The 16,320-nt window shown below is 38.2% G+C and overlaps 2 protein-coding genes across 3 annotated transcripts in view; one reads left to right on the top strand and one right to left on the bottom strand.

The window, feature by feature from the left end:
* The window catches only part of SLC39A13 (solute carrier family 39 member 13), a 150,245-nt gene that overhangs the window by 20,919 nt on the left and 113,006 nt on the right, over positions 1-16,320 (top strand). The gene's annotated exons all lie outside the window — the stretch shown is intronic.
* MYBPC3 (myosin binding protein C3) overlaps positions 1-16,320 on the bottom strand; it is a 59,594-nt gene that overhangs the window by 10,473 nt on the left and 32,801 nt on the right. The window contains exons 23-29 of the mRNA XM_054515223.1: positions 15,114-15,191; positions 13,883-14,042; positions 11,773-11,877; positions 8,464-8,652; positions 6,316-6,450; positions 4,950-5,117; positions 3,593-3,681 (exon numbers count right to left, since the gene is read on the bottom strand). Coding sequence (XP_054371198.1) covers positions 3,593-3,681; positions 4,950-5,117; positions 6,316-6,450; positions 8,464-8,652; positions 11,773-11,877; positions 13,883-14,042; positions 15,114-15,191 — 924 coding nt within the window. The remainder of the gene's footprint in view (positions 1-3,592; positions 3,682-4,949; positions 5,118-6,315; positions 6,451-8,463; positions 8,653-11,772; positions 11,878-13,882; positions 14,043-15,113; positions 15,192-16,320) is intronic.

Genomic DNA, 16,320 nt, shown 5'->3' with positions numbered 1-16,320 from the left:
GGTTTTGGATCTTGCATTCTCTCTCTCTGATAAATTATTTTCCTACAGCTTTCTGCCAAGGAGCATAGTTAAGAGCACCTCAGGGCTGAAATAATAGATACAAGAGAGTTTTGTCCTGTTATGGTGTACCTGTACCCTGAAGGTGGTCTCATTTCAGAGAACCCTCACAAAAAACCTGTTAGAGCAAGAAATGGCTTCCTCTCTTCAGCTGGAATGTATAGTGGATATTCTGGAATAAGTGAAAGGGTTTGGGTTGTTTTGTATTTTATTTTCCATATCTGATTATTGGTGAACAGGCCGAGAACTGACTCTACTTTACTCTCCACGTATGCCTGGATTTTAAAGTGATATGAAGATCCTCCTTGAAAAATTTGGCTAGAGAATGCTTTAAAAATAAAAATAATCTGCCTAAATAGTATAGTTCTATGGGCATTTATTTAAATTTCTACTTTGCCAAGACAAATACTTGGCAGGTTTTCAGGCTGATTACAAGGTTGTTGCTGCTGGTGTTCTAGTGTGGTTGATCAGATATGTTCACTCACAGCTCCTCCTTTTTTGAGGTGCTGGGAGAGCCAGTGAAAGATTCCAAGTGTTCTAAGTGTTGGCTTTCATATACTCTTATATTTATAGACTGTGAAAAGCATAATCAGATAGAAAGCATGTCCTAATACATATGTCAGAGGATTGGATTTCTGCAATGTGTAATAGATAATCTGAGAGAGAATAGTGAGTGACAGAGTAGCTAAATAGCACCAGAGAAACTTAGGGAGTTCACAGCCAGGGAAGAATGAATTTAAATGCTCTTAGATATTTATATTCACACATTTATGATGGACAAAAAGACCGCTCAGTACTACTCTGAATTTTATCCACTAATAGCACATAATACCTCTCCAATCACCTGCCACATTGTTAATTTTGAAGCAAGAATGTGTTGATTCTCTTCCTTTCACCAGAATGTTCCACCTGCTTAAAGCACTCAACCTAAAAAAGGTTAGTAATAATGTTTTACTTTCTTTTCAGGACATTTTGATCTAAAGGTTTAAATAGATCTGCCAGTAGCATTAAACCCAGGATACCTTGACAATGTATTTCACAGAATTTTCTGTAATGACCACAGAGGTCACTGGAAAGGTAGCACAGAGACTGTAAATAGTAGAAGACATTGACTTCCACTTTCACTAGATACCAGATTCTGTATTTATTTAGAGTCGTCTTCTGCAATAGAAATGACCAGTAACTTAAAATTTTTCAAAATGTGAAGGGAAAAGATCTTTTTGATTTGCTTTTTTTGAAAGGTCACCTGTATTACATATTCTAAACTGCTAGAGCCACAATTTTTAATACTGTGAGAACTGAAATTCAACACTATGACAGATTTAATTTACTCAAATAAATACTTCTTGAGTTAAAGTCTTCTGGCTTCATTCTCAGAGTAAAATCTGGTGTTGCTGGATAGATTTTAGCATTTTTTGTTAGCCTTACCCTTTAGGAGACAAGAGCTTATACCAACACATGATTTGTCAGTCAGCTACTCAAATCACTTTTCAATTAGTTCGTTCAGTTTGGCCAAATTTGCCAGAGTACCTGAAATCACTAAGATTAGCTTAGAGCAGTTCTGTGAAAAATCAAAATGCCAAAACCTCAGTTAGTGTCCCCACTAAGAAAAGTCAGGGAAAGCTCAGTCTTTTAACTGTTTTGTTTTGCAAAAGCAGAATCATGAGGCAGGATTAAGTGAAGCTCTGGATTAGTTGCCACATGCACTTAGCCTGGCCAGGGAACTGAGGATGTGTCAGTGAGGGGAGGAGGGCACAGAACTGGCAAATCTCTGGGAATATTGCAGTGAGGCTGCTCTCAGAACAGGAGGTGCTGCATGTGCTGGGACACTGGTGATATGGGGCTGTCAGGGTTTATTTAGCACCTCCCTTCCTGGCAGAGTCTTGTGGGGAGCAGAGAAGGCCTTGACTCTGTGTATGCACTGCTCTCAGCAACAGCTAAAATACCCCAAAATTATCAGTACTCTTTCCAGCACTTATTCAAAACATCACCCCATAGTATCTTCCATGAAGAAAATTGACTGCCCGGTCAAAACCAGCACAAGGGGACACAAGACACAAATCTCTAAAATGCTAAACTTTATTCCCCTGCTTATGGGACAGCTTGTCAAATTTGTGCAATTTTTCTTCAACCTGGATATCAAAGCAGGAAAAATATCTGTTTATTTTAGGGGTTTTTAAAAATAATTACATAACTCAGAAATAGCAGATGTACAAATCTTGAATTTTGTGTGTGGCTAGACATCAGTAAAAAGTGATTTTAACAATTTTGGAGATAAGGCATTTTTTTTCTTTCACATTTCTTATGATTATGCTGACATAATTCAAGCATGCAATTCAAGAAAGTTATCCATTCATGAGCGTGCAATTGTGTACTAATCAGATATATCTCTGTGGAAAAGCAACTTTTCATGTGACCCAGAAACCATAGTGGAAAAAAGACATGTACCTTTAAGTTTATATAAATTTTGCTCTAATTTTTTTTTCCTGCTGATGCTACTCAAACAAAAAAATACAGAGGATGTGTGGCTATTTGTCTCCCTTGTGGAAAAAATGTTTTGCATATCTCCAGCATCTTTTATATGAAAATTTCAAAGCTCTTCACTAATAACAGGATTACATTTCTATAAATGTCAGTCCTGGATAGTAGAGAAATTTCAGTGTCTTGAAGTTTTAACTGAGGACTTGATTAAGTGGTATATCTGTTATTACTAAGGACATCTGTGTCAGAGCCAGAGTCTGTAATTGACAATTTCTTTTGCTATTTCCCCCTTAGGAAACCATTTCCTTACACACATTCATTCTTGCACTCTATTGATATTATACTCATGCATCTGAAGAAAGTCACGTGGGGTTTTAGAAACAGTCAGATAGTTGTCTGTACAGCTCTAGAAAATGCCAAGATGAGGTAACTGGTCAGGTCAGTCTTTGTGTATATTTGAGCACTTTTGTGCATGCCTTAGTGAGGTGTAGTTACATACATGCACCCTTGATAATCCTCAGCAAACTCTGGTTTTTATACCTTCATGCACAGTAATGCCCAAGCAGGTCTTTATACACACACTGAGGTTCTGCATCCCAGGGCCAACTGGGGTCTTCTGTTTATGTACAAACTCAACTTTTTGCAGTCAGCCTTTCAGAAATTACCATACACACTTTTGCCAAAGAAGTTGCCCAGTGACATCACATGCCTTGTTTCCAGAAGAGTAATTAGTTGGATTCTTACGTTTTTGTCTACTTCTCTCTAAGGTGCCTCCTGTGCTCAGTAAACAGGAATGGGCTTGCACTTACTTAGACCACTTTTTTCTTCTTCCCCAAAAGGTGGGATTAAGGAAGAAACTCTGACTGTAAAAAAACAATTACTGAAAAAAAGAGTGATTCCCTCCCTTTCTCAATTTTTTGAGAGGGTTTCATGAATCATCAGCCATATTTATGTAATTCTGCTTAAGCAGTGAAGTAATGGGAACTTGCATTAAGGAAATTACTTTAGGTAAGTAATCATAAATAACCATGACAAAATAGAAGCTGATACATACCTGAAAAGGGATCACAATATTGATTGTTTCACCCACTTTCTTTACCAGAGTCTGTCTGAGGTGGCGTGGCAGCCAGAATTTGGGACGCTCTGCAGTTAAGCATTAGCACACTAAGTACAAAACTTTTGAGAATATGCAACATTATTTATAGCAAAAATAAGGCAATGGATAACTATAAGAAAATTGTGGAAACACTGTTTACATTTTTAGGGATTATCTCAGTCTCTCAGTAGTTTCAAATGTATTTGCCTACTGGATAAAAAGTTAATATTAAGTCTCAGTTATATATTTACATCTGAGCATGTTTTCAGTGACAGCAGCATTATGAAAATGTGTCACATCTGAAATGCCAAATTTGGGTGGCTTCTGTTGGATGTGAGTCTTCTATATGGACTTTGTTTCTTTGGAGAAATTCTTCAGTTCAGTAGAAAGGATGGGACAAGGGATGTATTGGAGTAAAAGAGTGATGATAGATTATGATTATCTGTTGCTGTATTGATACTGCAGCACCTTGTAAATTGCCACTGGGAGGTATTTATGGACATACTCAGAAAGCACAGCAACTGATGGATTCCTTTATCTTGCTACAGTCATTCAGTTACAGTTCTTTGAGATGGATGTAGTGTGATCTCTTTGTAGCATCTTACTTTCACTAACAAATAAGGACCTTACTGCATGGTTTTTTCCTTGGTCTCTGCTTTCCTCTACTTCACTGGAAAGCTTTTTAGGCTCTCCTTTTATCTTTAGTCTTTTCCGTATTATTTACAGAAGGAATTTCTTAACATACAGTTGGAGTGTCTGTCTTCATGACCATTTGGTATTGAGATGCATTAAACTTTGTTTTATTTACATTGGCTCAGTTTACTGCCAGTGAGACTCTGGCAGACACTTTGTGTGAGCCAAGGTTGAGGAATTCACTATTAGCAGCTCTTGATGTCTTTTGGACTCCAGTCAAATGAATTTTAATCTACCACTGTTGGGTGATACACAGGATGGTAATTAATAATCTGAGACAATGAAGTAAATAGATCTCTTGCCATAGCCAACACAGTCATTTTGCAGTAATACAGCAGCTTTTCAAGCAGAGAGGTAAATATTAAAGAAATGTTTCTTAAATGCTGAGAGTGCCATTGCAAGAGGTGAAATGTCCATATTTTGCAAGTAAGAAGTAGAATTTTATTTTAAGAGCTATGCTTTACAAATATAAGACCTGGGTGCTGTAGAGCTGTTCTCAGAGCCAGAAGACACTGGGCACCTAATCAAAGTGGAAGAGCAGTTTGTGTGTTATTCTCAGATAAAGGCAGAATTTTGGCCAGAGGAAATGAAGGAATAGGATTTATTCAGTATAGATACTCACGCAGGATCTCTTGAACGGTAATTGGCTCTTTTATTGTTGCTGCTGCACTCTCACCAGCCAGGTTTACAGCCTTGATACGGAAATAAAGTTTGTCCCCTGTGACCAGATCTTTAACCAGTGCAGATGTGCGCTCGGTTAGGCCAGGGAGGGCAGGAATCCATTCTGTAGCTACAAGTACAGTATTTGCATATTGCATTAATACATTATTTTTCCAAACTGAGGCCTTGTTTGCAATTGAAAGTAAATTTCTATTGGGATAAAATGAACTCAAGTTACAGCACCATACTTAAAAGGGAACAAAATAAGTAGGAAGGAGAACTCTGGATCAAGGAGATTTGTTTACACGTGGAGTTAAGCAATCTCTAGACTTCATTACTCAAAACAGCTAAGGATAAGGGAATCATGTTTGGGTAGTTCCTTTGGCATTTTGTTTTATAGAGCTTAGAGCTGTGGGACTTCTTGACACTTATTTTACTACATGGGAATGGGGAGAATTTTGGAAGAAAGTGAAGCCTTAATTGAATTTCTTTTCTTGGAGTAAATATACCTTCTGCTACTGTCCAAACAGATCAGTGAGAGCCACATATGCTGAAAATAATAATAGAGCACATAACTGTTGGAATTTATTGTTTGATTCTCAATTGTCACAGTAGAACAGAATTCTTAGTGCTTCCTTATTATAAAGCGCAGAAATATGACTGATAAAATCGTTCTGCCAGACAATGACATAGAGATTCTGGTAATTCTATAGTGATGTCTCATTAAAGACTCTAAATTATTTCTGCATAAATTATGCCCTATAAACCCCCTAGTTTAGATTATTTGGCAATCAAGCCTAGTGTTAGGGAAAATGTCAATATTGAAGTGACTATAAATTTGTTCTCAGACTGGTGACATAAGTATTATGTTGTAGCATCACAGAACATTGAATTTTGTAGATATGGTGCTGTTACACTCTTTATTACCAGTAATGGTATTAAATGAGGTAAGGTAATGGTTACCTTAAAGTTTGACTGATGTTGTCACAATCATGTTATTTTATGTGTTTTAAGGAATATGCAATTCATGAATGATACAGAAGTATAGGAGGGACTATAGAACAGTAATGATATTTTTGTATTACTAATGTTTATTAAAGCTTATGATGACTGTGAAGATGACATTATGGATGTGATTTCCATGGTTTTACGGTCACATCATAGTGAGTATGGTGATGGTTGGCAAGGATGGTAGACATAGATTAGAGTTAAAATTTGGTCATGCTGGACATGGTTAGGTTGTTGGTAGTGTGTTGAGGTGAAGTTATTGCAACTGTAGCATTTTTTAAATGCTCTGTTGCTGCTGCCTAGTAGTCATGCTTACTTACATCCATCTTTGCAGTATTCCACCATGTAGCCATCTAATCCCCCAGCTCCAATCCGCTCAGGGGGCCTCCACTTCAAGGAAACAGTGCTGTCAGAAACATCCTCCACTGTGAAGTTGGTTGGTTCACTTGGAGGAGCTGTAAGGAAATACAGACAAGTAGATTCTGAGAAATAGCAATACAACTATGAGAATTCAAAGGCTATACAAGGATTGTTTAACCACTGATTTATGTACCACTGTCTATATTAATAAAATAAATCTACCTGAAGCTGAGTTGGAAAGCATAACACCTATTACATCATTTAATAAAAACACAGCATAAGGTTCCTATAATAAGAAGGGGAACAAGAGGTTAAGATAGTAGTTCCTATTCACAGATGCTCCCTTATGAGAAAAGCCACTGAAAAAACAAAGACTTGTAGAAGGGAGTCAAATTGTCATCATAAGTCTGCAGAGAAGTTTAAAAATGAAAATATGTACCTTTTATATTCTGTACTTACACCCTGATTGTAACTGGACAAAATTTGCATGGTCAAAGAAGCAAACTGACAGTAGCTAAATTTTACTTCACTCATACAGTGAAGAAAATGACCAAAAGTTATGACTACATGTTTAGAGAAACACTACTTATGATTTGTGCATTTGTAACAGAGACATACTTGAGAAAAATATTTTAGGGATAAAAAATTTTGGTTTAGATACAGCTTTTTCATATCTCTTCAGAACAGGTGTGTCATGGCTTTTTATAAACCCACAGTTCAGAAAGACCACTAGCTAAATTCAATCTTCTGCAGTATGACTATTTTCTACTAATTTAAAATAATCAAGAAAAGCCCTTACTAGAGGATCCAAAATACACATAAATGTTACTGTGAAATAATTGATATCAAAAAGCAAACAGAAAACAACTTTGTAAAAATAACATTTAGGGTGCAGGACCATAAAATTTAGTATACATACCATAAAAGCAATCTTATTAATGATTCTGTTTGGCATAATTTGTGTATTTGTGTATTATAAACTGAACATCTACTGAATATACATAATAGATTTTACAAGGTAAGTTAAATACAGGTTCACATATTGTGGAATAATTGAAATCAGTCTTGGTTCCCAAAGTTATTGTTTAAAAAAAAAAAACACCACCAAAAAATATCACCTAATTTCATTTCTGTAACTGTTAAAAATTTTTGTATTCACATGCTAGCAAGGACAGCACACAGGAGGAAATGCAATTGGGAGCATACACAACCACACAGTACACGATCAAAACCCCAAACCTCTTCTCTGAAGAAGTAAGTGTGAACTTTATCCTTAATCAAGTAAAACTCTGCCTATCCCATGAAAACTTTGGACCTTTTTTTTCAGTAGCTCCACTTGATGGTTCTTGTTTGACCTCTTTTGTTGCAGACCAGCCGTTGTGAGTTTGAAATCCAGAATTAAGAGACCCTTCTTGCAGTTCAGCCTTCCCTTCTGACTCCTTTACTGCATCATCTGCTTTTACATGATCTCCATCAGCAGGCTGTCCCCCTTCGCTGTTATTTGTAGATTTAAAAACTCTAGTCATTTTAATCTCCAGCTATTTGTACTTTTGTGGGTCTTCTCCCTAAAAGACTTAGCAGGCAGGCTTCCTGAGGACTCCTTTAGTTTGCTCCTTGCTCAGGGATTGCAGGAGACACTGCACTGCTGTGTTGGGAAGGATTATTTATAGAAAATCATTCCTCAAATATTTTCTTAATCATCTATCCTTTTAGCTGTGGAGAGGGCTGGGATTAAGGGAGCACTGGACGGGATACTGTGATATTTGCACCCATAAGGGAATGGAAGAAGCTGAGAGGGACAGGGAAATCTCTGTCAATTAGTTATCCTCCTTTTTTCAGATCCAGCTTGACTCTCACACTTCTAATTATAACAACTAAAATTTCATCAGCAATTTCATGAAACTGGAACCTCTGTGCTCTTCAGGAAGAGGAATGAGAGATAGAGGAATATTACAAAGGAGAAGGTTGATTAAATATAGAATATAGAGATGGCTGATAGCCTCTTTCCTGACACATTCTTTTTAGCTGTAAGAGCAGTTGAAGAGAAGAGATCAGAATTGTCCTGTCTTTGTTTTATCCTAGAAATACCATGGAGTATCAAAACTCACCAATTGGCATGAAGGGTTGTGAGGCAGGGCTTGGCCGGGACATGCCAATAGAATTCACAGCATAAATCCGCATCTCGTAAAACACTCCTTCAATCATCCTCTTGGCTTCGTAGGTCAGCTCCTTTAAAAGGTCAAAGTTCAGTCTCATCCATCGATAGCTCTTCTTCTTCTTTCTCTCTAAAATATAGCCTGGAAAGGACAGCTGTTATGTGGTAAAAGAACTGGAAATTGTTATCTCACATGAAGGAAAAAAGAAAATCTTTTTAAGTGAAGGAGAAATTTCCTTGAAATGTCTAAGGTGTGGTATAGAGTAAAAAATTAATTTATTTCGTTTATCCTGCTTCAATTCACTAACCTTGACTAACAGCCTAAATCCCCCACAAAGAATTAATTGGATGAACAGTTTGAAAATTCCTTTTATTTTAAATTAATGTTTTATTAAAGAACTGATGCTAGATCTCTGTGTTCTTTGCAAAGCAGTGGAAATGCAGAATGCTTCCCAGACAGTGCAGATCTCAGCTTGCTTCAGCCCTACAGTGAGTGAGATATGGCCTCTCACCATTTTTCTTGCTCTGATTTCCTTGGGAAGGAAAGAGAGCCTGTATGACAGCGGAGAACAAAGAGAGCCGGGTGCACTGCAGACCACATCTGCAGTACAGCTTAAGGTGTCATCTGTATGCCTGGAATCCATGTCTTAGCACTTCTCCAGAACATCCATAGCCTTTCCAACACTACCATGCTGTTTTCCATAATGACTGAGACTGGATAATCAGTATAAAAGATAAACTTCTCATTTCCCCAAACTGGGAATGGAATCTGTGATTTCTGATGCCTAATATGGAGGATGGTTGTATATCACATTGGAAACATAGATATTTTCCGATTGACCTGCTACAAGGACTACTGAACTGTTTCTTTCCATTTAGCTATATTAATTTCTGCTGCTTCTCTGTGTTGCAGATAGAGTAACTGGATGGGATCCACATAGGCTTCTTTCAAACAAACTTTGCTAGGAAAGCTATTAATCTTTTAACTACAGAATGAATATCAGAGAATAGTCATGTACGCATGCCATGTATGTGAGTGTATTGTGTGGGTGTGCTCCTACCCATGGACTGCAGAGGTCTCTACAGATGTCTGTAACAGGGGGCAGCTACAATAGTGTGAGTCCACAGCAAGGACTTAAAATTGAAGAAAATTGAGCCATGCAGGAGAGTGATTCAGTCCCTGCAGCTCACAAGGTCATAGCTATCAAACTTGCAGAGGTCCCTTTGGTACACCTGGGAAGTATGATTCACACTTCAGGTGTCTCCAGGGATTAGGAGAATGACAGGCACATTTGATTTGCTGGCATGCTGTAGGCACAGACACCATGCAGCCTTTCCTGTCAATGCTGAAATGCAAGAAGTGCATGGGAGTCTACAGAATGTTCTGGGAAAAGAACAGTGGAAGTATCTTTAAGCTGACAGGTTGTATCATCACTTTAAATGCATGAAGATGTACTTCTGTCATACTTGTTCTCAGTAACTTTCAGAGTTAAATGCTGTAAGCAATGAACCTATGGTTCTTTGGGTATGTTCCTGGTTTTTTCTCTCTTCAGCAGGGTCTATGAGACTGAGAGAAGTTTCATCAACTCAGTTTCTGGGGTTTTTTGCTTTTATAGATAACCAGTGTTAAGCACATAAGTGTCAAAATGAAGAGGTTTGCAATTAAAAAAAACAGGCAGAAAAGAGGTAAAATGACAATACTGGTTGTATTGGTGACATTTGGTAAAGCAGATTATTTCCCCAAATGCGTGAGAGTTAAAGATACTGCTTTAGTAATACAAAAAGCACACAAAATCTCAGGAAAGGTGAAGATGGGGTGTGAATTTCTTTTTTATATCTGTTGGATATAGCTAATAAAGACTGTATCTGACTGCCTACAAAGCCATCTGTAACAATATGAAGACAGATGAGAATGAGTATGCCTTTCCCCCCTGCCTTCCTAACTTGTTTAAAGCTCTGTGTGAAAGGGTAGTGCTGCATCTCAGTTTTCCTCTCCCCCTGCTGCAGGTGTTTTACTGGAGCTCTAGCAGTAGTGCAGCCCTGTGCTACCTGAAGGAACCTCCTCAGGTAGTGTGAAGGGTTGTTACTGGAACAACAACAAAATCCTTCCTTTGACAGTGAGAACAAAGCAAAGAACTTTTCAAAATATATGCCCTGAGAACCCTACAAAACAAAACCATAGCCTTTGTTTAGTCAGTGAGGTGGGGGTTGCCTGTGGTAATGACACAACTACTGGTAAATGTCTTTGCATGTAATATTTTGGCTTCTTCCTTGCTTCCTGTCAGAATAGATGAAACCACAAAGCACTGGCCCAGCAGTACCTTGTTTATTCCTGCACAGGTAAATTATTTGATTTAAATAATACATATCTTCTGGAAATGAATGAAGTCCAAACATCCAAATTCAAATACAAACTCCTCTCTTCCAGATACTATTCAGGGGATTAAAAGAGTTTTGGACATTTCTAGCTCTGGAATTCCCATGGGAGTCCATATAGCTTTCAATGTATATTTTTTTCAAAGAAACTTAAGCTCCAGAGATCTTTGTTAAACAAATTGCTAGATATGGACTCCAGAGGAATTTTTTCCCTTAAAATTGGTCAAGACCCTGCATTGTTTTCTTTTTCTTCGGAGGATCACAGAGATTTCTATCAAAAATTTACCATTCTCTGTGCAGAACTTAAGATGGCGTCAGTGATAATCTTGATTGTGCCTGCTCATTTCCTGCATCGCATGATAACTTTGCACTCTAAGTTTTAGTGCAGGTTTTAAGGTCACTAAAATGATTGAAACTATTTTATGAACCATTGTTTTATATGAAGTAGATTTATGAAGTAGTTTTCCACTATAAAACATATATTACATAAGTGCCTGAGATTGCAGATGTCTGGAGTTGATGACTGAGGTGGCCACAGATCTCTTTGGATATTCCTAGGTAAGCACAAAGGCCTGTACACTGACTTAAAATTTCAGTCTTGAATGAGGATAGTTAGCTTTAGCTATTTTTCATCTCACCTTTTTGTGCTTTGGTAACTTGTTTGCTGAAATACTTCTGACTCAAATCGCACAGGCAGGGGGCACTCTCTGCTCAAAATTGCAGGGCCAGACCCTGGGCCGGTTTGAAGGTTCAGTGCATCAGAGTAGCTCCTGCCTGGGGGTCTGCCTTCCTTATGTCTAAACAGAGAATCCTTCTGTGCCATTTAAAAGGAACAGCGAAAAATGTGTGCCAAGCTGCAGGGGACTTCATGTGTTTGCACTCTTACCAAGTACTGGTTGCCCACCATCGTATTTAGGGGGTTGCCACTGCACAGTGCAGTAATCTTCTCCAATGTTGCTGATTGTGGGAGCTTCTGGAGGGTCAGGAACATCTGAAGAAAGGGTGAGAATGAATGAGAGTTTTTATTGTTTCAATTCTTTATGCAAGTAATTAAATATTTTTAACACTTTTTTTCCTGTGTGGTATTGATGTAATGGTGTCCCCCAGGAATCAGTGTTGGGCCCAGTCCTGTTTAGTATCTTGAGTGATGATCTGGAAGAGGGTATTGCATCTATCATTAGAAATTCATGGATGACACCAAGTTGGGCCCGAGTGTTGATTTGTGGGAGGGCAGGAGGGCTCTGCAGAGGGTCCAGGACAGGCTGGATCATGGGCCAAGGCCAATGGTGTTAAGGTTCAACAACATCAAGTGCTGGGTGCTGCACTTTGGCCACAATAACCACCTCCAGCACTACGGCTGCAGGAAGAGTGGCTGGAAAGTGCTCCAGTGGAAAAGGACCTGGGGATGCTGGTGAACAGTGGCTGAATATGATCCAGCAGTGCCCAGGTGGCCAAGAAGGCCAAAGGCATCCTGGCCTGGATCAGCAATAGTGTAGCCAGCAGGACCAGGACAGTGATTGTCCCTCTGTACTCAGCCCTGGTGACGCCACACCTGAAGTGCTGTGCCCAGTTTTGGGCCCCTCACTACAGGAAGGACACGGAGGGGCTGGAGCACATCCAGAGAAGGGCAGTGGAGCTGGAGAAGGATCTGGAGCACAAGTCCTGTGAGGAGCAGCTGAGGGAGCTGGGGGTGTTTAGCCTGGAGAAAAAGAGGCTCAGAGGTGCCCTTATTGCTTTCTACACCTCCCTGAAAGGAAGGTGTAGCCAGGTGGGTTTTGGCCTCTTCTCCCAGGCAACCAGAGACAGGATGAGAGGACATGGGCTTAAGCGGCATCAGGGGAGGTTTAGGTTGGACATTAGGAAGAAATTCTTCACAGAAAGGGTGATTCAATATTGGAATGGGCCACCCAGGGAGTCACCACTCCTAGAGGTGTTTATGTAAGGACTAGATGTGGCAGTCAGTGCCTGATCTAGTTGACATGGTGGGGTTGGACTTGATGAGATCAGAAATCTTTTTCTCATCCAAATTTATTTTCTGATTCTGTGATACAGCTTTGTCAGATAGCAACAGTAGGTACAACCACAATGTATTAACTTAGTCTAAAGGGAATCCTGCTCTTTGATGCTTCTTTGTTAGGTTGATTTCCTTTAAATAGCATTGATTATTCAGCTCCCTTTTTCTTCCCAGACATAATAAAATTTTTGCAAAAATGTAAGGTAATTCTGTTCTGTAAGATGAGGCTTGCTCCAAGGTTTCCTATTTTCTCTAGAATAAATTTTATAAAATACAACTGCATGTCTCACATATTATGTCACTTTGGAGATATTCATAGTAAATATCCTGATTTAATATTTATAAAAGATTGAAGAATACTTAGTATTTATCAAGCAATTCTAAATTTTAATACTGTAGGTGAAAGTAATTTTCTTTTATCATTTCTGATTTGCTTATAACTTGTTCTTTTGTTATGTGTGCCAGGGTATCAGCAAATTAAATATTATGAAAAATTTATAAAACTTACTGACTCAAAATCATATCCCTCCCAGGTCTTTTGTGACTCATTGAAGAGTCTGTCAATCTGTTCAGCTTCTATCAGATACATTATATTTCTTTATTCCATTAACCATTTACTGCTTACAGAATGAAGTAATCTCTGCTTAAAAACATAACCCACGACAAAATGACTAAAAGCTTTTCTTATTTCTGACAAGCATGAAGCATGTACTTCAGAATGGAATGTCATCCATAAAATGATAGAATCACTTGAAACAGGGAATACCTGGGTTACTACTGGGAGTTCTTCTCTTTTCACCTCTGAAAAAAACACTTCTGCTGAATGGATGATTGATACTGTTCCTCTCTTTGTGATCCTTTCCCACTTTGCTAAACCTAAAGTCAGAACTTGTATCAGAGAGATTTTAGACTTTTTGAGAACGGTGAGCTTCAGCAGACTCAAAATTCTTTCATGCTCTGGCTGTTTCTTTCCTTCACTTACCAATAACTTTGACTGTGATATCAGCCTTATCTTCTCCAACTGGATTCTTAAGTATAACTCTGTAAACTCCCTCATCCTCTTTTTCTGCCCCTTCAATGATGAAGACACAATGGTCTTCATGCATCTCCACACGGACTCTGCCTTCAGATTCAAACAGGAGCTGTGGGCAGTGAAAGGGACAGATAAAATCATTGCAAGTTGTGCCAGGGACAGCCTGATGAGTCTGTAAGGTAGTGAAAAACTACAAATCATTAAATATTACAATAATTATTGAAAAGCTGTAAAATGTTTCAAGTTCTTTTTGTATGTGGAAGAGAGGAAATATAGACTGGTTGGCTCACATAAATATCATTTGGGAAAATTGGTTCTGGAAGTCTGCAGGTTGTTGGGATTCACCACTAGTTACACAAACCCAGTTATGTTTCAAAGAAGTTACTGAGTACTTCCAAAAATTCCTACCTGGGACAGCTGCTAACATCACTGTGAAGAGTTTCATGGACAACAGTTGGTTTCTGTATAAATTAAACCAAGACTCTTGTAACTGTTAATGGCATCAGTGTGATTTCTGCCACTCAATGGCCACAATTTAGTTGTACATATGTAATACTCTCCTTTTTTCCTTATGTGCCTATGTATCTTTAGATTTAGAACAGGAACCACTAGAAAGAATACATGTCCAAATAGTGATTAGTGCAGCAGGATCCTAACCCTGAGAATGGTTTATTGCTGTATAATAAATGTAAAATATTTTTTACTCTATCAAGAAAGAAGTAATTTATGTGAAAAATGAAAGTTGCTGCAAAGTGAGTCCAGTTTCACTTCTTTATAGTCCATCCACTCTTTGACTCATTGTCATTTTCCCATGTGTCTGTCCTGTAAGATTTTGTTCTAGTTATTATTGGAGCTTACAAGTTACTGAGGGGAAAGCATCACCACAAATAAATCTAAACCAGTTTTCAAATAACTGCTTTGATTCTTGTAACCCAGTCACCATGTGATGGTGATTAGAAAGGCTTTCTCAATCAGCTTCTTACTCTTAAATTATTCACCAGATCTCTTGTGCCCAGCAGGGGTCTGGTAATTAATTACCACTGTGAGGCAGGATAGTGGGCCTGATGTACTGTTTGACTTTTAATATCTACTGACTTAAAGGTTATTTCCTTTTGAGTATGACCTTTTATCTGGAAAACTAAGAATATTTGTGTGGTTGCATAAATAATAAGGAACTTACCTTATTATCGGTACTTAAATCACTGCTGTTTTCTGAGGGAGTCATGGAATCATCACTGTTTCGAAGCAGGTCGTTTCTCTAGATAAGCAAAGAAACCACAGAAAGTCAGCTAAGGCTGAGCAGAGCAGTAAAGCTGTTTCTGCAAGACAGAGAAGAGTCTGTTGGGGGGGGTTGAATATGGAGGTGGGAGAAAAGCAAAGTTAGGCAGCAAGCAGACCTGGGAAGGAAATCTTCCAAAACCAAAGTAAAAAGCAGAAATGGAAAAAAAGTATCAGGATGCAGTGAATTAAGGAAGGATAAGTCAGCTAACTCAGATTTGCTGCTTAGCAAAGGAAGAAGAATGACATTCCTGCAGTATTATTGTAACTGGTTGTGAACCTGGCTGTGTCCTCTGGTACTAGTTACTCTATATGTGTAAGTACAAAAATAAGGATTACTTCTCTCTGTAACAGTGGGACAGTAAATTGATGTAAATATTTTAACACTCAGAAATAGTCAGGTCTGTAGCACTCATTGAACAACATCTTTTGAGGCTGTGCTACTCTTTGTTTGGAATTTCATTAGTAAATATATTTTACACAACCTTCAATCAGGACTGGCTGCTTTTCCTCATATATTGAGACCTGCCACCTCATAAGTAATGCTGTACAGAGATTGTCTGATACCCAGTCATCATTTTATCAGAGAAGCTTCTGTATAGAAGAGTCAATTTCTTGGCTTTTTAAAAATTTGTTTCCATACTAATTCTGCATTGAAGGAAAAAGTTCTGAGTACTATTAGATATGCTAACCTGAGCAAGAATGCTGTATAATAATGAAGAAATAGGAGATTAGGGGAATTAACATAATTGGCAATATTGTTTTTTCTGTATCTACACATATGGATGTGTAATGGTGCTGTAGAATGTTATGCAAAATATTTCTGTTTTGTGCTAGTTATAGCTCAAAAGCCCACAGATGGTGAGGGGTGGGGATATTTTGAGATACCCAGAAAGGAAGCTCACTTAACATTTTAAGTCTAGATTCTAAACTCTTTCTCTGATGTTTTGTAATCGCTTTGATAAGATAAATAGCAAAGTTCCTCTATTTTTATTATATGAAATTCTGTTTTATGCCACTAGTCTGCTAAGATGACATTTACTTTACAAATGGTAGAATCCTTGATAACGACTAAAAAAAGAAGCTGCCACCTCCAGAAGATGTTCATT

The sequence above is a fragment of the Molothrus ater genome, chromosome 6, assembly GCF_012460135.2.
Source record: "Molothrus ater isolate BHLD 08-10-18 breed brown headed cowbird chromosome 6, BPBGC_Mater_1.1, whole genome shotgun sequence".
In the NCBI taxonomy this organism is placed as follows: Eukaryota; Metazoa; Chordata; class Aves; order Passeriformes; family Icteridae; genus Molothrus; species Molothrus ater.
This window is presented reverse-complemented; position numbering and strand designations above follow the sequence as displayed.